General features: G+C 52.2%; 2 protein-coding genes across 4 annotated transcripts in view; one reads left to right on the plus strand and one right to left on the minus strand.

Moving 5' to 3' along the window:
* Nucleotides 1–450: 450 nt before the first annotated feature.
* ZNF408 (zinc finger protein 408) lies at nucleotides 451–5,945 on the minus strand. The gene is made up of 5 exons (XM_017861985.1): nucleotides 5,585–5,945; nucleotides 5,008–5,285; nucleotides 3,580–3,641; nucleotides 3,092–3,351; nucleotides 451–2,011 (listed from the first exon to the last, which is right to left on the minus strand). Exons 1-5 carry the CDS (start codon nucleotides 5,634–5,636, stop codon nucleotides 504–506), a joined length of 2,160 nt encoding a protein of 719 aa, XP_017717474.1. The 5' UTR covers nucleotides 5,637–5,945; the 3' UTR covers nucleotides 451–503.
* A 78-nt stretch (nucleotides 5,946–6,023) lies between these two features.
* The window catches only part of ARHGAP1 (Rho GTPase activating protein 1), a 24,408-nt gene continuing 6,891 nt past the window's right edge, over nucleotides 6,024–23,540 (plus strand). The window contains exons 1-5 of one of the 3 annotated variants that reach the window (XM_017861997.1): nucleotides 6,027–6,133; nucleotides 10,472–10,653; nucleotides 10,872–10,967; nucleotides 12,209–12,265; nucleotides 19,282–19,369. In XM_017861997.1, the coding sequence (XP_017717486.1) occupies nucleotides 10,521–10,653; nucleotides 10,872–10,967; nucleotides 12,209–12,265; nucleotides 19,282–19,369 (374 nt within the window). In that variant the 5' untranslated portion in view covers nucleotides 6,027–6,133; nucleotides 10,472–10,520. Of the gene's footprint in view, nucleotides 6,134–10,471; nucleotides 10,654–10,871; nucleotides 10,968–12,208; nucleotides 12,266–19,281; nucleotides 19,370–23,540 lie in introns of all 3 variants that reach the window. The other 2 variants (XM_017861998.1, XM_017861999.1) reach the window with 2 other exon arrangements.

The following is a 23,540-nucleotide window of genomic DNA, read 5'->3' on the forward strand; positions in this document are numbered from 1 at the left end:
CATCTCCTTCCCTGAACAGGGCTGCCTTTAGAGCAGGCAGGCACACAGAGGGGCACAGATCTGGCTCTAGTCACCTCCCAAGGTATTCAGTCTTAACAGCCATTCAGTTTGCTTCCCAGTTGAAGTGCCTATCCCTTAAGGAGCTCCATGGGTGTGACCATCCCAGCGCTAAGCACCCAGGCAGCAGTAGCGCTGCCAACGACCACTGCCTCACCGGGTGCCTGCAGCAGTGCTTAAGCAATAAGCACCCTGTGGCGCTCCTAGGGAAGGAGGCGGAACAAGCTCTACCGGATGTCAACACAAAGACCTCTGCTTCAGAAGAGGTTTGACCTAGCAGGCTTAGAACTCGATTTGGTGGTTCCTAAGCGGGAAGGGAAGTCCTTGATCTGTCTCTCATAGTAGACTCTAATCCCTACTAGGCAACCCCAAGAAAGAAGATGCAGACACGCAGCAGTGAGAAAGCACAGGTCTTTATGGAACCGTGTCAGGAAAAGGTAAAGCTGTCAGGTGCCCATCTCCACCTCCACCACCTCTGCCCAGGCGCCGAGGCCCACGTCCTTATGGATTAGCACCAGGCTGGGGGCAGCACCCGGCTCCTCTGGCACCATGAAGCACTTCTCCTGGCTCTCTGAAATGGTGACCTCAACAACATCCCTGGCAGGGGAGACTTCCTCCTCTCTGTGTGTGTCCAGCAGTTGTGGCTCAGCCTGCAGGAGCACCATGGTGGGCTCAGAAGCAGCAGAAGGCACAGAGGGTGGGCTGCAGGGTACCTCGGGCCGGTGACTGAGCTGGTGCCGCCTGAGGCTCTGCGGGAGGGTATAGCCCATGCCACAGGTGGGGCAGCGGTAGGGCTTGTCCTCCAAGTGAGATTTGAGGTGGCGCCGCAGCTTGGTGGCCAGCGTGTAAGCACGGCCACACTGGGGACAGGGAAAGGGCCTCTCTCCAGAGTGCAGGCGCTCGTGAGCTCGCAGCGTGTGTGGGTCTCGGAGGGCCTTGCCACACACGGGGCACAAGTGGGCCTCCCCGGTGTGGGAGATGAGATGGCGCCGCAGTTCAGGCAGCTGGGGGAAGGCATCGGCACAGTGCGGGCAGCGGTAAGGACGCTCTCCGGTGTGGAGCCGCAAATGCCCACGCAGGTTGCCCCGCTGACGGAACGCCCGGCCACAGTGCGGGCACAGGAAGGGCTTTTCTCCTGTGTGGAGCCTCATATGGTTCCGCAGGGAGCCCTGGTTGGCCAGGGGTCGCCCACACACAGGGCATGGGCAAGGGGCAGGGGCAGCTGGCACCTGGTGGGTCTTGCGATGCAGCCGCAGGGAGGGCCGGCGGGCAAAGGCCTTGCCACACTGGTCACAAGCAAAGGGCCGGGCACCTGAATGTACCACCTGGTGCTCTTTAAGGTCTCGCTGGGTGCCATAGGCCTTGTCGCATTGTGGGCAGGGGAAGGGACGCACCCCACGGTGGCCCAGCACGTGTGCTTTGAAGCTCTCCTCTGAGCTATAGCTCTTGCCACACTCAGTGCAAAGAAAGGGCTTGTGGCCTGTGTGCACGAATGCGTGCTTCTTTAGGTGGCACAGCTGCAGGAATGCCTTGCCACACTCTCCACACCGGTACCGTCGCCTCTGCTTTGGGGAGCTTCCTGCTGGGCCAGGAGGGCTCCATGAGAGAGTAGTGAAGCCAGGCTGCTGGGCTCCAGGCTCTGGGGTCTTTGCTCTGGGTGGGCACTGATCACTGGGGCTGTGTAACTTCTTGGCCAGGTAGCCACGCAGCTGGGTGCCCCTGGCAGATGAGAAACTGGCTCCACTGCCATCTGGGTCCTGCTGGGTAGCCGAGTTGCTCTGAAGTTCAGGTGGCATCTGTGCCTGGGGTGGGTATTCCTCATCCATGTTGCCATCCTGAAGCAATGGGCCAAGTGGCTGGCTATCCTTGGAAAGTTGGTCCTGGGTTGGGAACTTAAGTCCAGGGCTCACCATACTCTCTGCTTGGATGCCAGGGGGTGAGTGGGAACCAGGATCTGAAGGCAAGGATGGGGTGCTGGGGTTAGGGAGCGTCAATCCCGGTGGTGTTACCAGGGAATTACAGGAATAGATGTTTCTCCCACCCAGTCCCTAAGCCTTAGAGGGAGCAATGATGCCAGTCTCTTCCCTGGAGCATGGGGTGCACACTCCATACATCTTCCTGTCCAGCCTTAGGCGCCTTTTGGAGACGCAATCCTGAGAGCCATGGGGTCCTGGCCATCTGGATAATCGCTAGAATAAGGCCATCCCAGATGAAGGATCCCCTTGTTCGCCCCCTAGAGACATATTTAGGATGTGATTCAAGACCCCCTTCCAGCCAGGCATGGTGGCTCACACTTGTAATCCTAGCACTTTGGGAGGCTGAGATAGGCGGACCACTTGAGGCCATGAGTTCGAGACCAGCCTGGCCAACATGGTGAAACCCCATCTCTACTAAAAATACAAAAAAAAATGAGCTGAGGCTGAGGCAGGAGAATCGTTTGAACCTGGGAGGTGGAGGTTGCAGTGAGCTGAGACCATGCCATCGCACTCCAGCCTGGGTGACAGAGTGAGACTCCATCTTAAAAAAAAAAAAAAACACACACACACACAAAAACCCCTTCCCACCGTAGCTCATCTGTAACATAAAAGAACCCCCACACCAGAGAGAAGAAACATGGGAGGCTGGAAACCCTGTACATACAAAGCTTACTCTCTTCCTTACTATTCCAGGAAGCTCTTAAGAAGGTAAAAGTTGCAAATATCTATATTGTTATTCCAAAGAACAGACCTGTTGCTCTTCAAACAGAAAGCACTGAATGACAATTTATAGTCCGAGACTGTCCCTTGCCTGAAAATTCTAACCTTGCTGTATCTACCAACCCTAAGCTATTCAGTCACAATCCTTACCCAATAGTAATCAAGCCCCACCCTCCTATCCCATGTTGAAACATCCACCTTCAAACAGATTTTGAAAAGCTACTAAGACTCTATAGTGTCCTTCCTTACCGCAATGAGCCATAAACTCTGTTTTGTCTTATCAACAGGTTGTTTTGGTGGGGAAATTGCTGGGGAACCAGCATTTATTTGACACATACCTGTGCAAGGTTCTGCTGCATCCTCCCCAGGGGAGGCCACTTCCTGCTGAACAGCAGACCCCACTTCTGTCACCACTTCTACAGCTGCCTCTCTGTCCAGCCTGGTATGGGTGAGACTTGGGCCCTCAGAGGAAGGCCAGGGCCACAGCAGCAGTTCAAAGCCTGGCAGCACCAGCTGGTACACTTGCAGATGGAGCCTCTCGCTGATCCGCACTGGGGCCACATTTCCTTCACTCTCCAGTCTGCCCCGCTGCACCAAGCTGCAATGCAAAGTAACAGCCAGCTATGAGATGCTCACTATTCAAGTGGTCTTCCCTGAAAGCCCCAGTCCTCAGGCAGTCTGGGTCCTAAAGGACGCCATGCCTTTGGAACATTCACTGCAAAAGAGCACTGAATAGGGAATGGCAGTCAGTGTCCGGTTCCATCCCAAGCCACAACAGAAAGCCTCAAAGGAACGAATATTCATGACACACTCTCCTCTGACTTACCTAGTCCAGCCAGAACTCTGCTCACAGGCACACATGTCTCCCCATGGACCTAATGACAGGTTCTGAAATAAACCAACAAAAGTCCTTCTCAAATGTGTTCGACGGGGTCGGGTAGGAAACAAACAAACAAACAAACAAACAAACAAACAAAAAAACAAGATGAAACTTTCCTGGGACAAATTTAAGATGAAACTCCTGGAAGGTTAGAAGCCTCTGGTTCTCCTCTAACAAGAGAGTGCTGTCTGATTCTTCATTCAGTAAGGACCAAAAAGTCTGTCTCCTCACTTCCCTCCCAAGGGTATGGAGAATTACTAAATTGAACACGTTACTGTCTTCCAGTGAGTACTAAACATAAAAAGTAATAAGGAACACCAGCTTTTTAAAATGGCATTTATTGGGCCAGGCGTGGTGGCTCACACCTGTAATCTTAGCACTTTGGGAGGCCCAGGCAGGCAGATTACTTGAGGCCAGGAGTTTGAGACCAGAATGACCAACATGGTGAAACCCTGTCTCTACTAAAAATACAAAAATTAGCTGGGTGTGGTGGTGCACACCAGCAATCCCAGCTACTCAGGAGGCTGAGGCATGAGAATCACTTGAACTGGGAGGTGGAGGTTGCAATAAGGTGAGATCGTGCCACTGCACTCCAGGCTGGGTGACAAACCAAGACTGTCTTAGAAAAAAGAAAAATAAAATAAATAAAATAAAATGGTACTTATCGTGCAGTGAAACCTTTTATCTTCACTATTTCATCAGCGCCTCCATATAATCCCAAGAGAGCCATTGCTTTGCTTCACAGATGAATTAAATGCGGCACGTAATTTAACCAACTAGGTGACAAGGCTGGAATTTGATCCCATGCTTTCTTAATTCCAAAAACCTTAATTCTTGACCTTCCTCACTGCTGACACTACACGATTACAAAGTAAACAACTTTTCGAACCTCCATTCTTTTTGTTTTTTTTTTTTGAGACGGAGTCTCGCTCTGTCACCCAAGCTGGAGTGCACTGGCCAGATCTCAGCTCACTGCAAGCTCCGCCTCCCGGGTTCACGCCATTCTCCTGCCTCAGCCTCCCGAGTAGCTGGGACTACAGGCGCCCGCCACCTCGCCCGGCTAGTTTTTTGTATTTTTTAGTAGAGACGGGGTTTCACCGTGTTAGCCAGGATGGTCTCGATCTCCTGACCTTGTGATCCGCCCGCCTCGGCCTCCCAAAGTGCTGGGATTACAGGCTTGAGCCACCGCGCCCGGCCCGAACCTCCATTCTTTAACTACTGCTGCTAAGAGGAGGAGACAGTCCTGAAGAGAAGGGACAAGACCATCTCCTACCTCTTGAAATACTCTTTCTTCAAATTGAAAAGCTGTCTAGAAATGTCCAAACCTCCCCTACATTTTCAAGGGCGGAGAGAAGCCGCTCTATCCTTCAATACCTCCTCCTGCCGTGGCTTTACTCCCTCGCCCTTCTCCTTGGAGACAGACTCCTCTTCCAGCGGCCCCCACAGCAGGCCGGGCTGCAGGGGCTCTCCGACACACCAGACCCCCAAGCGCTGTTCCTTGGCGAGTGAGGGGCCAAGGGCCAAGCCCCGGGGGAGACTCTTTAAAGCGAGGATGGCTCGGGTCGGCCCGGGTGGGACGTCTTTGAGGCCCTGCGTACAGCCTTCTCCAGAGGGGTTCCATCCTAAGTCCAGGCCCAGGCGCGGCTCCGGGGCTGCAGGGAGAAGAGAAGACGGTGAGGGAGCCGCCCAAGAAGGTGTGAGGTGGGGAAAGGTGTGGGAGGAAACCGCAGGTCCAGCTGGGCCTGCGGAGCCCGAGGAACAGGTGAGGGCTCTAAGGGGGGCCCTGAAAGGTTTGAGGAGGCTCAAGGGTTCGTCAGAAGCCCCCAGAGACTCTGAGGACACTGGAGGATCCTGGGATCGGGAGGAGAGGAGACTAAGCAGAAAGCTGACCAGAGAGCGTCAGATCCATCTGGGCCAAGGTTGAGGGTCGCGGACATCGCAGGTCACTTACCGAGTTGCAGCGCGTTCTTCCCCTCCAAGAGCAGCTCCTCCGCCTCCTCCATTCCGGGTCAGAAAGCCTCCCTACGCCGGAAGTGAGCGTCCTCTTCTCAGCTCCTCCAGGAAACAGTAACGGACTTTCAAATATTTTTCTCAGGAAAGAAGCCTCAGAGTTGGACCTCATTGGTGCACAAGACTGGGAGTTTGGGAGTACTGGGGAGGCAGAACTCTGTTCGAGAGCAATGAGAACCTAGGATTCCGGAGGTGCACCAGGGATTCCAGTAGCTGGAAAAGCGGAACTGTTGTTCCAGCCACCTCTTTTTGGGAGTGACGAGTCGGACGGTTTTGCTGTTACCTCCCCGGGGCAGGCACTTAGGCGGTGAGTGCAGGAAGTGGGCGGGGCTTCTGGAAAGGCCATGTTTGGGACCGGAAGTGGGTTAGAGGTGTGGCGGAAGTTGTTGGGGATAGAGGCGAGCGGGAGGGGGCGGTTCCCGTTCCACCTCGGAGCCGGATGTTTGCCGAGCTTTGACAGGCGTGGCAGAGGGAGCAGTGCCCGAGCGCGGTGAGCTGCTGGGCGCGGGGTCTCACCGGGTGGGGATGGGGAAAGGAAAGGAGCTGGCCAGGTAGTCCGAAGGGATGGGGTCCGGATGGGGAGGACCCGAGCAGATCCGAGGAGGGGAACGGGGGTGGAATTGGACTCGGAGGCCTGGACTTCCTGCAGGGTTTCTGCCCCATTTTGGCGCCTGCAATAAGAGGACTTAACCATTTTCACTGCCTTCTTCCTGTCTTCCCCAGGGCAGAGTCCAGGCCGGATCGCTGTCATCCAGCAAGCTGGCGGGAGGGGGAAATCTCCCATATCTGATCTGGCAAAGCACTAATAACAAGAAATTTGGGGGAAATGTTCCTCCTTACCACTTACTAGGCCACGCTTTCAGTTCAACGTATTTCTTTTTTTAAGACGGAGTTTCACTCTTGTTGCCCAGGCTGGAGTCTCGGCTCACTGCAACCTCCGCCTCCCTGATTCAAGCGATTCTCCAGCCTCAGTCTCTTGAGTAGCTGGATTACAGGCGTCCGCCATCACGCCCGGCTACTTTTTGTATTTTTAGTAGAGACGGGGTTTCACCATGTTGGCCAGGCTGGTCTCGAACTCCTGACCTCCTGATCCTCCCGCCTCGGCCTCCCAAAGTGCTGGGATTATAGGCTTGAGCCACTGCGCCCAGCCTCAGTTCAACTTCTTAATTTGTGAAATGGGATAGCTGCAATACGTAACCTGGGCTTTGTAAATCATGAAGCTCTATGCAAACCTAATTGTAGTTGAGAGTTGTAATTGCTGCTGTATTGTGGTGGGATTTGCAACTGGGAGGCCAACTCCAACATTGAAAATATTATTTCTTTTCTTTTTTTTTTTTAGACGGAGTCTCACTCTGTTGCCCGGGCTGGAGTGCAGTGGCGTGATCTCGGCTTACTGCAACCTCCGCCTTCCAGGTTCAAGCGATTTTTCTGCCTCAACCTCCCAAGTAACTGGGACTACAGGCGCGCGCCACCATACCCGGCTGATTTTTGTATTTTTAGTAGAGATGGGGTTTCACCATCTTGGCCAGGCTGGTCTCCAAATCCTGACCTCAGGATCTGCCCGCCTCGGCCTCCCAAAGTGCTGAGATTACAGGTGTGAGGCACTGTGCCCTGCAAGAATATGGTTTCAAGTTGCTATCTATGTTCTGTGTAAAAGAGAATATGTGGGCCGGGCGCCGGTGTGCTCAGCCTGTATCCAGCACTGTTGGGAGTGCCGAGACGGGCGAATCACGAGTCAGGAGATCGAGACCAAATACTTGGCTAACGACGGTGGAAACCGTCTCTACTAAAAATACAAAAACTAGCTGGGCGAGGTGCGGGACGCCGTAGTCCCAGCTCTCGGGCAAGGCCTGAGGCAGGAGAATGAGCGTAAACCCGGGAGGCGGAGCTTGCAAAGTGAGCTGAGATCTGGCACGTCACTCCCAGTCCCGGGCGACAGAGCGAGACTGCTGCTCAAAAAACAAAAAAAAGAGAATATTAGGGAGAGGCTTTAGTTTGCTCTTTTGTGGCCACCTCAATGAACTTGAGAATTGGCATGAATGACAGCCACTTAGATAATTGTTGAGGTGATGACCCTCACCAAGAGACCGCTACAGACAGACATGGATTGAAGTCCTGCCTCTGCTCGTAGTATGACCCTCAGCAACTGGCTTATTTTTTTCTGGTCCTCACTTTCTTTCTCTCTTTCTCTCTCTTTTTTTTTTTTTGACACGGAGTTTTGCCCTGTAGCCCAGGCTGGAGTGCAGTGGCGCGATATCGGCTCACTGCAACCTCCACCTCCCGGGTCCTGGTTCAAGCAATGCTCCTGCCTCAGCCTTCTGAGTAACTGAGATTACAGGCACACGCCACCATGCCCAGCTAATTTTTGTATTTTTGTAGAGAAGGGGTTTCACCATGTTGGCCAGGCTGGTCTTGAACTCCTGACCTCGTGATCCACCTCAAAGTGCTGGGATTACAGCCGTGAACCACCACGCCCGGCTGGTCCTCTCTTTCTTCACTGTAAAATGGGCTTAGTAGAACATGCCTCATCAGTGCTATTGTGAAGTTGAGTTGTGTCCCCAGTTCATGGTCTTATATAGGCCCTCAACAAGTATCGGTTCCCTTCTTTACTTAGAAGATGAATTAATTGGTTCAGTCATTCAACAAATGATAGCGTTTACTATATGTCAGGTGTTATTCTGAATAGGCCAGAAGTTCTTAAACAGTGATTCTCAGAAGGTGTATGAACCTCTTAAAATTGCATACATCTACTAACTTTTCTTAGGGAAAAAGTTCACAAATGTTACCAATTTCAGAAAAGTCTACAACTTCCCAAAAGTGATTGCCTAAGGTGATCCTTAAGTTTTTGTAAAGGTTTACCTGCCGAGAATGGAAAAATTAATCTCAGAGTTGGGTGTATTTTGCAGAGTACAGCAGGCTTGTGGGTGGCTGGTGTCTTAAACAGGCAGGATACTTCGTTTCTACTACTTGATGTTACAATTTCCCTGTGCTAGCTTCCTCACCTCCCAGAGTCTGTGGCTCTGGGATGGCAGCTCTCCCCCTCTTCTTCCTGCCCACTCCCAGGGCTTGTCTGTTCTGCTTATCTGCCCTGCTGATTCTCTGACCATATATGTCAGTTTTGGGGCTCCAGGAATACAGCTGGACATGGAACAGCCTCTTCCTTGGGGTCAGACTGAATAGATTGAACTGAAAACTCCCCTCCCTCATGTGGAGAGCTTGTGGCGGGAGAGGGAGTTGCTTCCCATTAGGGCTGAGGGCAGAGGTGCCTACCCCCAGGCTGCATGTGGCTGCAGCCTTCTGGCCAGATTCCAGACCTGGAGAAACCCAGCTTGGTGGTCGGCTCTGCCCCGTGCCTGCTGGAGCTGTTGTTCCACTGGTCACCTCCTTGTCTCAGCACTCCGGACATCGCAAGCATCCCCCTTTCCCATCTGTGCCCTCCAATCCTTAGGGCAGTCGACCTTTCCACTTTGAAACTGGTGTCAGGAGCACCCTGCAGAGTAAGAGTGGGCTTGGACGCCCCTAGGAGCCTGCAGACTGTGTGTGATGACTGGCAGGCAATTCCACATCCCCTGCTGCTAGTTCCTGTCCTGAAACAAACCCAGCTGGGCCCCTCAGCCATAGCCCCCCCCCCGTTTTTTTTTTTTTTTGAGACGGAGTCTTGCTGTGTCGCCCAGGCTGGAGTGCAATGGCGCAATCTCTGGTCACTGCAACCTCCGCCTCCCGGGTTCAAGTGATTCTCCTGCCTCGGCTTCCTGTGTAGTTGGGATCACAGGTGCCTGCCACCACGCTCGGCTAGTTTTTGTATTTTTAGTAGAGACAGGGTTTCACCATGCTGGTCAGGCTAGTCTTGAACTCCTGACCTCAGGCAATCCTCCCGCCTCGGTCTCCCAAAGTGCTGGGGTTACAGGCGTGAGCCACCGTGCCCGGCCAGTCATAGCCATTTTTTTCTGGGACCCTGTAGTCTTTGGCTCCCTCCTCCCCTCTGGGCCAGGAATGAGGGATGGAGTGGCCAGGACCACAGGTGACCTTTTTCAGGCGTGGAATGGGTTTGGACACCCTATGTTCCTTAGTTTTTTTTTCTTTTCTTTTCTTCCTCTTTTTTTTTTTTTTTTTGAGATGGAGTTTCACTCTTGTTGCCCCGGTTGGAGTGCATTTGGTGCAATCTTAGCTCACTGCAACCTCTGCCTCTTGGGTTCAAGTGATTCTCCTGCCTCAGCCTCCCGCGTAGCTGGGACCGCAGGTGCCTGCCACCATGCCCAGCTATTTTTTTGTATTTTTAGTAGAGATAGGGTTTCACCATGTTGGCCAGGCTGGTCTTGAACTCCTGACCTCAGGTGATCCTCCCGCCTTAGCCTCCTAAAGTGCTGGGATTACAGGCGTGAGCCACGGCGCCCAGTATGTTCCTTAGATTCTTACAACATTTCTACCCCTGTAACTGCTGGAGCCTGGGAGGCTTCTGTGTCCAGGTCTTCTGAGGAGAGAGGCATGGACCTCTGCCCTCTGCAGCTGGGACTGCATCACTGAGCCAGCTGGGTGGCAGGCAGCACAGGACCTGGCACAGCTCTTCCCTCCCCAGCTGCAGGACCTGGAGGGAGGCGCCGAGCTGTGCCATCCTCTGCCCCAGCTGCCTTTTCTGGCAACACGTGTGAGCCACAGAGCCAGGAGAACCCAGAGCTACGTGGAGCTCTTGGCGGGGATGAGGAGTGTTGAGGAATAGGGATGGGGAGCCTGGGAGAGGGAAGGGTAGGGGCAGGAGGGCATGCGGTGGAGGTTGCAGAAGGTGAAAATAGCGGGTCACTGACCTGCCACCTGTTCTCCTCTCTCCCAGGTTTCTCTTAAGGTTCTGCAGGGCAAGACTGTCGGGGACAGGCTTGGCCATGGATCCGCTGTCAGAGCTGCAGGATGATCTGACCTTGGATGACACCAGCGAAGCTCTGAACCAGCTGAAGCTGGCCTCCATCGATGAGAAGAACTGGCCCTCGGATGAAATGCCTGACTTCCCCAAGTCAGGTGGGCTGTGTCTGATCTCAGGCAGCTACAGGCGCTTTAGAGGGGGATGTACCACTGCTGCTGAAGGGAGACGCCAGGAGGGCAGGAGGGGGCAGACCAGTCCCAGGTTTAGGCGGGGAGCACAGGCCTTACTTGGGGAAGGGCCAGACAGCATGCCTCTGGGGCAGAGCATGGTGCCAGCCCCCTGGCTTGTCCCCTGACCCTGCTGTGTTCCTCAGATGACTCCAAAAGCAGCTCCCCGGAACCTGTCACACACCTGAAGTGGGATGACCCGTACTATGACATCGCCCGGCACCAGATCGTGGAGGTGGCAGGTGAGTGCACCCAGCACTGTTTTCCTAATCCTCAGAGCTCCTGGCCTCAGGAAGTCAGCCCCTCCCACCACAGGGGATGGGCCTCCCTGCAGTCTGAGCCCTGGCCCTGGACATGCATTGTTCTTTAAAAGTGCAGACTCCTCATTGCCATTTAATGTGCTCACCTGCAGCCACCTCCTGACCTATGGCCCCATTGTTTCCACTTGCAGGGGGCATGTGGGGAGCCATGTGGCCTAGTGGCTTTGAAGTCAGAAAGCCCTGGGTTTGATCTCCAGCTCTGCTCTCTGAACTCTCATGTCTTCCTTGTGGGTTACAATAATGAATGCATGTCAGGGCCTAGCCTGGAGCCAGAACATAGCTGGCCTTGAATAAGTGGCCTTCCCTTCCCCTCATTCTATTCCCCTCCTACCCCTCCACCCTAATGTTGGCTTTTCCACCCCATCAGTTACTGGGGAGGATGGAGAGTGCCAGTCCTTCCTGGGAAGTCTGGAATGGGCAGAGCCTCTCTCCAGAAGTGGGCAGGCCACATGCTTCCTGGAGAATCAGGTTCCTGGCAGATGTGCTGCCCTGCTGAGAATGGGTGCGGAGCCGCGCTTAGGTCTCTGTCTCAGGGAGCTCCCTCCCTCCTGTTCATAAGAGGGGACCCAGAAGAAACCAGGAGCAGGAGAGTCAGGCTGATGAGGTGGTTGCTGCCCTTAGGGCCCCACTTCAGAAGGAGCAGCTGGAATCCAGGATCCTTTGTCTTTTCCCTAACATTTGTCTGTCCTCGCTGGTGAGGCCAGGCATTCATAAGCAGGTGGCAGCATGGCCCTGCTCGGAGGCATTGGCGTGGGCAAGGAGAACCTGGCGGACAGTGGCCCTGGAAGAAACCTGTCCGGCCATGGGGGTGCTGGGCTTGGAGAGGGAGGGGGCAGTTGAGAGGATTGCCCCGAAGGTCAAAGGTGTTTCCATGGCATTTGTATTCCTGGTGCCTGCCCTAGTCTGGGTTGAGGGCCTTGGCTCTGGCCTCACTCGCCCTCTGCAGAAGTAAGGCTGAGGGTTTTTTCCCCAGTCTGGTCCTGAATTGGGCACAGGAGAGTCACCCTGAGGGTTCTGAACTTGACTGGAATCTGGGGGGTACCTGATGTGAAGGAGTTTCTGTCCTGACATCATCCTGGCCTGTGTGGTCAAGGCAGAGCTGGGGGAACCTGCCCCTCCCCACCTCCGTGGGTGACACCTCCTTCCCCACATCCCCCACACAGAGCTGCAATTCGTTTCTATTTCCCCAGACTGCGATGAGCCTGAGGGGGCCCAGCCAGGTAGGTGTCCGTCCTGGCTGTCTGTGCTTGGCCTCTCTGGGCTGCGACCTCTGGGGTTGTGGATCAGGAAGGGCTCTCGGTGGAGGCCAGATGGGGCTAGCTTAATTGCAGCCCCACCCTGGGGAGCTGGGAGCTGGTGGTGCCTGGGAGTCGGAAATAGCAGAAGATTTACAGGAGATAGGATGGGGGTGGGGTAGGCTGGGTGGGGACACACCCAGACCCCAAAGGGAAAGGAGGTTCTGGTCTTGGGCAATGGCCTCTGAGTGGTGGCTCAGGGACCTTCTGGGTGATGGTGTCCCCCTGGATGTGCCTCCCTGATTGCTGAGAGGAGGCTGGATTGGCATCACCAGGCACTCATTTGATGAGACCGTGGGGATGTCCGGGAGAAGCCCTTGTAGGAAGGGAGGGTGGGTTACAGCCTCAGCTCCCCTGCAGCCCCTGATCTCCCTGCTGGGAATGGTTGTCATGCCCCAGGGTCAGATTTGACTCAGTCCCAGTGGGTTCTTTCCAGTGGTGTGCTGGTAAATGGCTCTCTGGAGAGGGGAAAAAAGGCCATGATTTGTAGCGTTTGCAGCTTCTGCCTCGCAGATCTCTAGCTACCAACGTGACGTCAACTGGCTTGCAAAATTCCTGACAATTGAACAGCTTAACAAATGTGTGAGCTGGCTGTAGCATGTGACTGGCTCCGTTGTTCCAGCCCTACCTGCCAGGTTCCAGGCCTGCTGGTCTGGTTGTGGGTGCGGCTGGTTTGAGGGGGCCCAGAATGCCTGGGGAGACCTGTTGCTGATTAACTCCAGGGCCACCCTGGGAGAGTTCCTGATTGGTATCTGGGGAATGCAGAGGCCTCCTTCTCAGGCGGCTTGTCTCTCCCTGGTGCTTTGCACAAATGCTGGCGCTCCCTCCTCATTGAGTCTTCCCCCCAGTGCCCTGGAGACACTAGAGCTGCCAGCTCCTTTGTCTTTAAAGCTCCTGGGCAGGGCCGGGCCTTTGCTCAAGCCTGTAGTCCCAGCACTTTGGGAAGCCAAGGCGGGTGGATCACGAGGTCAGGTGTTCAAGACCAGCCTGGCCAACATAGTGAAACCCCATCTCTACTAAAAATACAAAAAAAAAAAAAAAAAAAGAAAAGAGAAAAATTAGCCAGTCGTGGTGGTGGGCGCCTGTAATCCCAGCTACTTGGGAGGCTGAGGTAGGAGAATCACTTGAACCTGGGAGGCGGAGGGTGCAGTGAGCCAAGATCGCGCCACTGCACTCCAGCCAGGGCGACAGAGCAAGACTCCATCTCAAAAAAATATTAAAAAGCTCCTGGGCAGGCGCTGGCTCTGATCTGAGATTAGGCCGGGGAGTTTTGAGCTGCTTTCCATGTGCTGCTTGTAGCAGCAGCTGCCCTGCCTGCTGGCAAATACTAAGCTACCCAAGGACTTGGGCATTGGGACCCACTCAGGAAGCCAGAGGGAGGAGCTAGACCTAGTGTTGCCCATCCCCTCATTCCTCGACTATCTGGGAGTCTCACCATCTGACCGACCCCCTTTTTGCCCACATCTTCATCCTGGCTTCATTCAGTGTGCATTCACAGAACCCTGAAACAACACTTTGGGAGGCCGAGGTGGGTGGATCACTTGAGGCCAGGAGTTGGAGACCAGCCAGGCCAACATGGCGAAATCCCGTCTTCTACTAAAAATACAAAAAATAAAACTAGCCGGCGTGGTGGCGGGTGCCTGTAATCCCACCTACTCAGGAGGCTGAGGCAGGAGAATCACTTGAAGGTAGAGGTGGAGTTTGCAGTGAGCGGAGATCGCGCCACTGTATTCCAGCCTGGGCGACAAAAAAGTACCCTGAAATGAGACTTGTAGTCTGCATTAGGGATTCAGTAAGGAAAAACACAACTCCCCTCCTTCAAAACGCTAACAGCCAGCTGAGCGTGGTGGCTCAGTAATCTGTAATCCCAGTGCTTTGGAAGGTGAGGTGAGAGGATTGCTTGAGGCCAGGAGTTTAATACCAGCCTGGGCAACATAGTGAAACCCTGTCTCTACAAAAATAATAAAAAATTAGCCAGGTGTAGTAGCCTGTGCCTGTAGTCCCAGCTACTTGGGAGGCTGAGGTGGGAGGACCCTTTCAACCCAGGAGTTGGAGGCTGCAGCCAGCTATGATTGCACCACTGCATTCCAGCCTGGGTGATAGAGCAAGATCCTGACTCAAAAAAAAAAAAGCTTACAGTCTAGTGAAGTGGTGAAGTGGTTCTTAAAACTGGTTACAGTCCACTTTGCAATTATGAAACGTATCCCCAGGATAGAGGGGGATCTCTTTGACTGAAAAAAAGAAGTGCGGCTGGGTACGGTGGCTCACATCTGTAATCCCAGCACTTTGGGAGGCCAAGGCTGGCGGATCACAAGGTCAGGAGTTCGAGACCAGCCTGACGAACACAGAGAAACCCTGTCTCTACTAAAAATACAACATTAGTTGGGTGTGGTGGCACATGCCTATAATCCCAGCTACTCAGGAGGCTGAGGCAGGAGAATCGCTTGAACCGAGGAGGTAGAGATTGCAGTGAGCTGAGATCACGCCACTTCACTTCAGCCTGGGCGACAGAGCGAGACTGTCTCACAAAAAAAAAAAAAAAAAATACACATGCTTGTAATATTTGTCATATAACATCATGGAGGTGCTGTGTCTGCTGAGTGCATTGGTGGAGCCCTGGTTGAGAACCCACAGCTTCCCACTTACAAAGTACTGTGGCCAGCGGAGAGGAGGCACCATGGGCCTCCAGCCTTCCCCACAACAGCTTCCCTAACGAGTTTCTACCTCTTAAATTTTAGAGCCAGGGGCCTCACAGACTTTCTGCCCTGGCTGAATCCTCAAATCTGCCAGCTAATGAGGCCTGCCTTGCTGCCGGTGCAGGTGTGAGGCACGGGGACTCACGGGCTGGAAGGAAAGATTCTTTTGGTAGCCCTCATGGTCCTTGAGCATTTCCCCTATATCCTGGGCATTTCCTCTGCTTAGAAAGAGGTAGGCAGATGAGGCCCCTCTCCCCAGGCTGGTGGTAGGCATCTCAGGGGTTTCTGAAGCTGCAGACTGTAGGGAGGCTGGGCTTGCCAGTCTAACCCTTTGGCCCTGGCCCCTGCCAGTTTGCTTTTCCTTCCACTGTCAGAGCCAGTGGGAAGTGAATCAGAGTAGGCACATAGCCCCAGAGCCACCCCCAGCTGGCCTCCGGGATCTCAGCACCTCAGGATCTAGGCTGGGGTACGAAAGAGAGCAGGTGCCACCTGGTCCTTTAAAACAGACCTTCCAGGATGGAGCTGCACCTCCTCTGCAGACAGGCTAGTAGAGGATTCTCTTCTGGCAAATCTAGAGACGTTCTGTCCAGAGCTTTGGGAAACTCACTGTCTGAAGCACTCTGACCCATAACCAAAGCATAATCAAGAACAAACATAGAGGCCAGGTGCTGTGACTCATGCCTATAATCCCAATACTTTGGGAGGCTGAGGCGTGCGGATCATCTGTCAGGAGTTGGACACCAGCCTGGCTAACATGGTGAAACCCTGTCTCTACTAAAAATACAAAAATTAAGGCTGGGCATGGTGGCTCACGCCTGTAATCCCAGCACTTTGGGAGGCTGAGGCGGGCGGATCACCTGATGTCAGGAGTTCGAGACCAGCTTGACCAACATGGTGAAACCCTGTCTCTACTAAAAATACAAAAATTAGCCGGGCGTGGTGGGGCATGCCTGTAAGCTCAGCTACTCAGGAAGCTGAGGCAGGATAATCACTTGAACCCAGGAGGCGGAGGTTGCAGTGAGCTGAGATCGCGCCATTGCACTCCAGCCTGGGTAACAAGAGCGAAACTCCATCTCAAAAAAAAAAAAAAAAAAAAATTAGCCAGGTGTGCTGGCATCCGCCTGTAGTCCCTGCTACTTGGGAGGCTGAGGCAGGAGAATCTCTTGAACTCAGGAGGTGGTGGTTGCAGTGAGCGCAGATCACTCCATGGCACTCCACCCTGGATGATAGAGACTCTATCAAAAAAAAAAAAAAAAAGAAAAGAAAACACAGAAATAGAACCAGAACCAGGCATCCCGTAGTTTAATGGTGACCTGTGATTTTGTGCAGGCCACCAAAACGTCTTGAATACCTGCCACGTGCCGGACGCTGGACCAGTACTGGAGACTGCAGGTGCCGTGGTATGCAGCTGTAATCCCAGCTACTGGAAAGCTGAGGCAGGAGTTCAAGACTAGCCTGGGCCACATAGAAAGATCCTGTCTCAAAAGAAATTGTTTTTAATTAAGCAGGTGGGATGGCATGTGCCTGGAGTTCAAGGCTGTAGTGAGCTACGATTGTGCCACTGCACTCCAGCCTGGGCGACAGAGCGAGACCCCGTCTCTTAAAAAAAAACAAAGTCAATCACAGCTTGCCAGGAGTAAAATAAGAAAAAGAACAAACACAATGAGACACAGCCTCTGTCTTTGAGCTGCTCACGAGCCTGTCAGGGAGACAGGTACATAAACAACTCTACAGGAGAGCAAAGGGTCAAGATGGTGATGGGGGATGGTTTATGCTGGGAACCATGAAAAGGGGCAGCTAACCTGTCTGGGGAAAGAGGGCAAGGACACAGGTTTCCAGGAGGCGATTATGCCTGCGTTGAGTCTTAAGGGTTGGTGGGGGCCCTAGAATATCTTAATTGGAAAGGATAGAATGCTTAGAAGCCTACAGAAGTCAATCAAAGCCAGTGTCGTCCATAATACTAGTAATAAGCTGGGTGCAGTGGTGCACACCTGTAGTCTCAGCTACTTAGGAAGCTGAGGTGAGAGGATCACCTAAAGCCAGGAGTTCAAGAACAGCCTGGGCAACACAACGAAACCCCCATCTCTTTTATTTTTATTTTTATTTATTTATTTTGAGACGAAGTCTCGCTCTGTCGCCCAGGCTGGAGTGCAGTGGCGCAATCTCGGCTCACTGCAAGCTCCGCCTCCCAGGTTCATGCCATTCTCCTGCCTCAGCCTCCCTAGTAGCTAGGATTACAGGTGCCCGCCACCATGCCCGGCTGTTTTTTGTATTTTTAGTAGAGACAGGGTTTCACCGTGTTAGCCAGGATGGTCTCAATCTCCTGACCTTGTTCGTGATCCGCCCACCTTGGCCTCCCAAAGTGCTGGGATTATAGGCGTGAGCCACCACCCCCGGCCAAGACCACCATCTCTTAAAAAAAATTCTAGTAATAAAATCAGAAAGCGATTGTCAGTGGTCAGAAATGAGACATGACTGTTTAGTAATCAGACTGATTTCGTCAGTGGCCTCAAACATGCTGAGAAGGTAACTTCAAGAGACTTTCCAAATACACATTGCTCAGTGGGGGTGCTTATGGAAAAGTGTAGACTTACGACTATTTGGCAAGATCACAAATGCTTTAGTGAGCATTTTTAAAAAATTGAGGTAAGAGCTGGACATGGTGACTCATGCCTGTAATCCCATTGCTTTGGGAGGCCGAGGCGGGTGGATCACGAGGTCAGGAGTTTGAGATCAGCTTGGTGACACTCTGTCTCTACTAAAAATACAAATATTAGCCAGGCACCGTGGCAGGTGCCTGTAATCTCAGCTACTCAGGAAACCGAGTCAGGAGAATCGCTTGAACCTGGCAGGCGGAGATTGCAGTGAGCCGAGACTGTGCCACTGCATTCCAGCCTGGGTGACATAACGAGACTCCATCTGAAAAAAAAAAAAAAAAAAAAAAATTGAGATAAGAGTCACATAACAAAATTCATCAGTTTGCAGTGTACAATTCAGTGGTATAATACTTAGTGCATATTGTCATACAGTTATCACCTCCATCTAATTCCAAAACATTTTCACCACCCGTACTCATACCACGCTGTACCCACTAAGCGACCTGTCCTCCTTCCCCCTCCTCCCAGCACCTGGAAACCAATACTTTGCTTCCTGTCTCTATGCACGTACCTATCTAGACGCCTCATGTAACTGGAATCATAGAGTTGGTGGCCTTTAGTGACCAGCTTTCACTTGGCATAGTGTTTTGGAGGTTCATTCACATGGTAGCATGTATCAGTACTTCATTCCTTTTTATGACCAAACAGTATGCCATTGCATGGATTAACTACATCCTTTATCCGCTGATGGATATTTGGGTTTTCTGCACCAGGCATGACTTTTTTTTTTTTTTTTTTTTTTTTTTTTTTAAATTGAGACACTCTTGCTCTGTCACCCCGGCTGGAGTACAGTGGCGCCAGCTCAGCTCACTACAACCTCTGCCTCCCAGGTTCAAGCAATTTTCCTGCCTCTGCCTCCCCAGTAGCTGGGACTACAGGCGTGCACCACCACACCCAGCTAATTTTTGTATTTTTAGTAGAGATGCGGTTTCACCATGTTGGCCGGGCTGGTCTCGTAATTCCTGACCTCAGGTGATCCCCTGGTTTGGCCTCCCAAAGTACTGGGATTGCAGGCGTGAACCACTGTCCCTGGCCGGCATGACTTTTTAAAAAGTGATGTTGGCTGGGTGCGGTGGCTCACGTCTGTAATCCGAGCACTTTGGGAGGCTGAGGTAGGAGGAAGTCAGGAGCTCAAGACCCAGCCTGGGCAAGATAGTGAGATCTGTCTCTACAAAAAATTTTTAAAATTTCACCGGGTATGGTGGTGCTCCCCTATAGCCCTGCCTGCTTGGGAGGCTGAAGTAGGAGGCTCTCTGGAGCCCAGGAGATGGAGACTACAGTGAGCTGTGATTGTGCCACTACATTCCAGACTGGGTGAAAGAACGACCCCATCACAAAAAAAAAAAAAAAATTTTTTTTTTTTTTTTTTTTTTTAAATACCCCAGCTCAGTAACCCTGAAAGCAAGCTGTCTCTCTCTTCAGTGGGACACCCTTGAGTGCGGGAGGCTGCCCAGAGGTCTGTCTGCATGGGCGCTCCGGCCCCTGTGGTAACTGGCTCAGCTCAGCATGCCTGGCCCCTTTAAGTTCCTCGCCTCACTTCTTTTGGTTCCCCTTCAACCCACTGCGCTCCGTCTTTCTCCATACCTAGGAGATGACAAGTATGGGCGGAAGATCATTGTGTTTAGTGCCTGTCGAATGCCCCCCAGCCACCAGCTGGACCACAGCAAGCTCCTGGGGTGAGTACCTGCTGGGAAGTGCATTGGGGCTTTGCCCAGATCCCCAGTGTAGCCTAATGCCACGTTCTTTACTTTCCCTCCCTGCCTGTGGGTGCTAGACCACCTGCCTTAATGCCTCCCCTCTTCTCATGAAGGAGCTGGTTTATATTTAGGGGAGAGCACTGGATGAGGAGTCAGACCTAGTTTCTATTAATTGAAGCTGGGTGATCTTGGGAAGCATCTTTAAGCCTCGCTTTCCTCACCTTTCAAAGGGATAATAATACAAGCCTCTTTCCTTACAGGAGTGAGAAACAGCATATGAAAAGGAAGGACTTTTGTCCAGATGTGAGGATTGACTATTATAATCCTGTGGTGTTTCTGAGATGGTTGCAGTTGTTTATCATTTATAAGAATCGTTAGTGTTGTCTTATTTTGTGCCTTTAGTGTCAGTGGTTTCTGTACCAATGTGGGTTCTGTGAGCCAAACATACGTAATAACTCTGGCCGGTCCAGACACGTCCTGATTCAGGGCTGAAGACTGGTCGAATGCCGAGGCTTGAAAGACCCGTTTATGGTTGAGCCAGCTCTGGGCTCACAGGCGAGCAAACTCACCTCCTGATGCTGTCCTCGGGGTGTGTAGTAGAGTGAGACCATCTTGCCCTGCTTTCTGTTTTCTATTGGTAAATTTTAGAAAGATGCACTCCTTTCCTGACCAGTTTGAAGCACTCTGACATGTAAAATTCTGGCACTGTCCCAAGCTGCTCTTTGAGATCCTGGATGATTGCGTGCGAGCAGGAGGAAGTGTGGGCTCAGGGACAGACCCAGAGGGCAGCGGCAGAAGGGGAAGGGCCTGAATTGGGAGTCTCAGCCAGTCCTGGCAAGCCAGGGCCACAGGCTGAGTCTTCCAGTGCCATCTAGGAATTCTATCTCTCTGGTCTTCTGAATGCTCTTCCCACTGCTCCTCACAAGGCAGGCAGAGCCTTGTCCAAGCCCGCCGCGTGGCCCAGCCAGAATGGGCAAGAGCTTGGCCTGGGCCTGGTGGAGGAGGCACATGGCCTTTTCTCTTGTTCTTTCTGTGTCTGATGTACCAGGTGACAGCCTTCTGCCCAGATAATAAGTGAAGTGGGAGGAAGTCAGTAGATGGGGGTGGAAAGCACCTGGTTTTCAGGAGACAGCTTGCTGGGGAGGCGACGCCCACCCCAGGGCGTCCTTGGCTTCAGGAAGTCCTCGACATCAGCTGCTGCTTGTCCTCCATCACTTCTGTCCTGGTCACAGTCCCTGCTGAGGGCAGCAGGGTGCTTCCATCATGGAGCACTTTGTCCCGTTTTCAGTCAGATTATCTCAGACGTGGCTCTTCCCAGCTGTCCACCCAGATCCGGGAGGTTGAAATAGAAAGTGCCTGAAGCGGCCGGGCGCGGTGGCTCATGCCTGTAATCCCAGCACTTTGGGAGGCCGAGGCAGGCGGATCATGAGGTCAGGAGATCGAGACCAACCTGGCTAACATGGTGAAACCCCGTCTCTACTAAAAATATAGCCGGGCGTGGTGGTAGGTGCTCCCAGCACTTTGGGAGGCCACGGTGGGCGAATCACGAGATCAGCAGTTTGAGACCAGCCCGACCAACATGGTAAAACCCCGTCTCTACTAAAGATACAAAAATTAGCCAGGCGTGGTGGTGCAGGCCTGTAATCCCGGCTACTCAGGGTAATCCCAGCTACTCAAGAGGCTGAGGCAGGAGAATTGCTTGAACCCAGGAGGCAGAGGTTGCGGTGAGCCCAGATCGTGCCATTTCACTGCAGCCTGGGTGACAGAGCAAGACTCTGTCTCAAAAAAAAAAAAAAAAAAAAAAGAGGCCGGGCACGGTGGCTCACGCCTGTTATCCCAGCACTTTGGGAGGCCGAGACAGGTGGATTATGAGGTCAGGAGATTGAGACCATCCTGGCCAATATGATGAAACCTCATCTCTACTAAAAACATAAAAATTAGCTAGCTGGGCATGGTGGCGTGTGCCTGTAATCCCAGCTACTCAGGAGGCTGAGGCCAAAGAATCGCTTGAACCTGGGAGGTGGAGGTTGCAGTCAGCCGAGATCGCGCCACTGCACTCCAGCCTGGGCGACAGAGCGAGGCTCTGTTTCAAAAAAACAAACAAACAAAAAAAGACTTGTGCCCACCTCCCAGGGTTGTTGTGGGCATTAGGTAAGAACACACGACTGGGCATGGTGGCTCACGCCTGTAATCCCAGCACTTTGGGAGGTGACAGCAGGTGGATCACGAGGTCAGGAGTTCAAGACGAGCCTGACCAACATGGAGAAACCCTGTCTCTACTAAAAATACAAAATTAGCTGGGTGTGGTGGCGGGCACCTGTAATCCCAGCTGCTTAGGAGGCTGAGGCAGGAAAATCACCTGAACCCGGGAGGCGGAGGTTGCAGTGAGCCAAGATCATGCCATTGCACTCCAGCCTGGGCAACAAGAGTGAAACTCCATCTCAAAACAAACAAACAAACAAAAGAATATACATGAAATCCATTGTGTACATTTTTAAAGTATTATAAGTTAGAGAGTTTAGAAAAATATATGTAGCCATAAAGAAAAAATATATAGACAGCTGTGAAAAAAAAAGGTCTCCCACACACCCACTACCTAGAGAGAAAGTTACTGTTAATATTTTTGTGTAGTAATTTCCTGTTTTTTCTATAATGTATATGGAACTGTATAGTCAGTTTGGTATCTTTTTTATTTTTATTTTTTTTGAGACTGAGCCTTGCTCTGTCACCCAGGCTGGAGTGCAGTGGCATGGTGTTGGCTCACTGCAACCTCCACCTCCTGAGTTCAAGCGATTCCCCTGCCTCAGCCTCCCAAGTAGCTGGGATTACAGGCGTGTTCCACCACACTCAGCTAATTTTTGTATTTTCAGTAGACAGAGGGTTTCATCATGTTGGCCAGGTTGAACTCCCAACCTCCGGTGATCTGCCCATCTCTGCCTCCCAAATTGCTAGGATTACAGGTGTGAGGCACCACACCCAGCCTGGTTTTGTATCTTACATAACACTTTTTTCTGAGCATTAAACATTCTTCAAAGATATCTTCTAAAAAACCTTTTATTGACATCTAATATGCCGGCAGAAAACTGAATACATTGTAAGTATGCTGTGTGAATTTTCAAAAACCGAACACATCTGTGTCACTCACACCCTACAAAGGGTATAACCACTGTTCTGACATCTGACTTCACAGATTCATTCTGTCTGCAGAAATGTCCTGTGAGCTGTTCTATTTATGGTTGTCACGTGGTTGATTTAACCAATTCCCTGCTGTTGCAGTTAGCTTGACACTAGATTCTTTTCCCCCCATCATAAAATGGGCCATGAAGAACAGCCTTCTACAAAAATGTTTCTGTTCATCTTAGATTCTTTCCTTAGGACAAACTCCCAGACATATTTTTACAGGGTCAGAGAGTATGAGCATTTTATAGCTTCTGATAAACATCACTTTATTTCCCTACAAAAGGCCATAACCTCCGTCAGTGGATGAGAGTTATCTGTTTTCACTACAATCTTTGCTATTTTTGTAGTTGCAAAATGCAATCTCTTTATGCTACAGCTCTTTGTAAACTGCAGTGCTCAGTGTGGAGAAGCGGTAAATGACCACGTACTGGGGATCCCAGCATCAGCCACCCCACGCCTGCCTGTGCTAGCCCAGCCTGGCATCCATGGGCCAGTTTTGAGCATACTCTCTCTGGGTTACGTCAAGCTCCGGCCACTTCACCAGGCTTCTCTCCTTCCCTGTCTCCCCTTGGAAGTCCTTAGCATTCTATCTGCCTAGCCTCCCAGCCTGGAGTAGTGTCCCTTTGGGAGCCTAGGAGCTGTTTGGCCAACTAGAAAGAGGGCTTTATGGCCAGGCACAGTGGCTCACACCTGTAATCCTACCACTTTGGGAGGCCGAGGTGGGTGGATCACCTGAGGTCGGGAGTTCTAGACCAGCCTGACCAACATGGAGAAACCCCATCTCTACTGAAAATACAAAATTAGCTGGGCGTGGTGGCACATGCCTATAATCCCAGCTACTTGGGAGGCTCAGGCAGGAGAATCGCTTGAACCCGGGAGACGGAGGTTTCGGTGAGCTGAGATCGCGCCACTGCACTCCAGCCTGGGCAACAAGAGCGAAACCCCATTCCAAAAAAAAAAAAAAGGGCCG

This window comes from Rhinopithecus bieti, unplaced genomic scaffold (assembly GCF_001698545.2).
Source record: "Rhinopithecus bieti isolate Rb0 unplaced genomic scaffold, ASM169854v2 scaffold_61533, whole genome shotgun sequence".
NCBI classification, from domain to species: domain Eukaryota; kingdom Metazoa; phylum Chordata; class Mammalia; order Primates; family Cercopithecidae; genus Rhinopithecus; species Rhinopithecus bieti.

What these genes read in the sequence shown, in the direction of transcription:
- ZNF408 (XM_017861985.1), bottom strand. Translation starts at nt 5,636, where the DNA reads ATGGAGGAGGCGGAGGAGCTGCTCTTGGAGGGGAAGAACGCGCTGCAA. An exon ending in TAAAGCCACGGCAGGAGGAG is followed by an intron (nt 3,642 to 5,007) that starts GTATTGAAGGAT and finishes GGTTTATTTCAG; the next exon opens with AACCTGTCATTAGGTCCATG. An exon ending in TGCAGCAGAACCTTGCACAG is followed by an intron (nt 2,012 to 3,091) that starts GTATGTGTCAAA and finishes CCTTGCCTTCAG; the next exon opens with ATCCTGGTTCCCACTCACCC.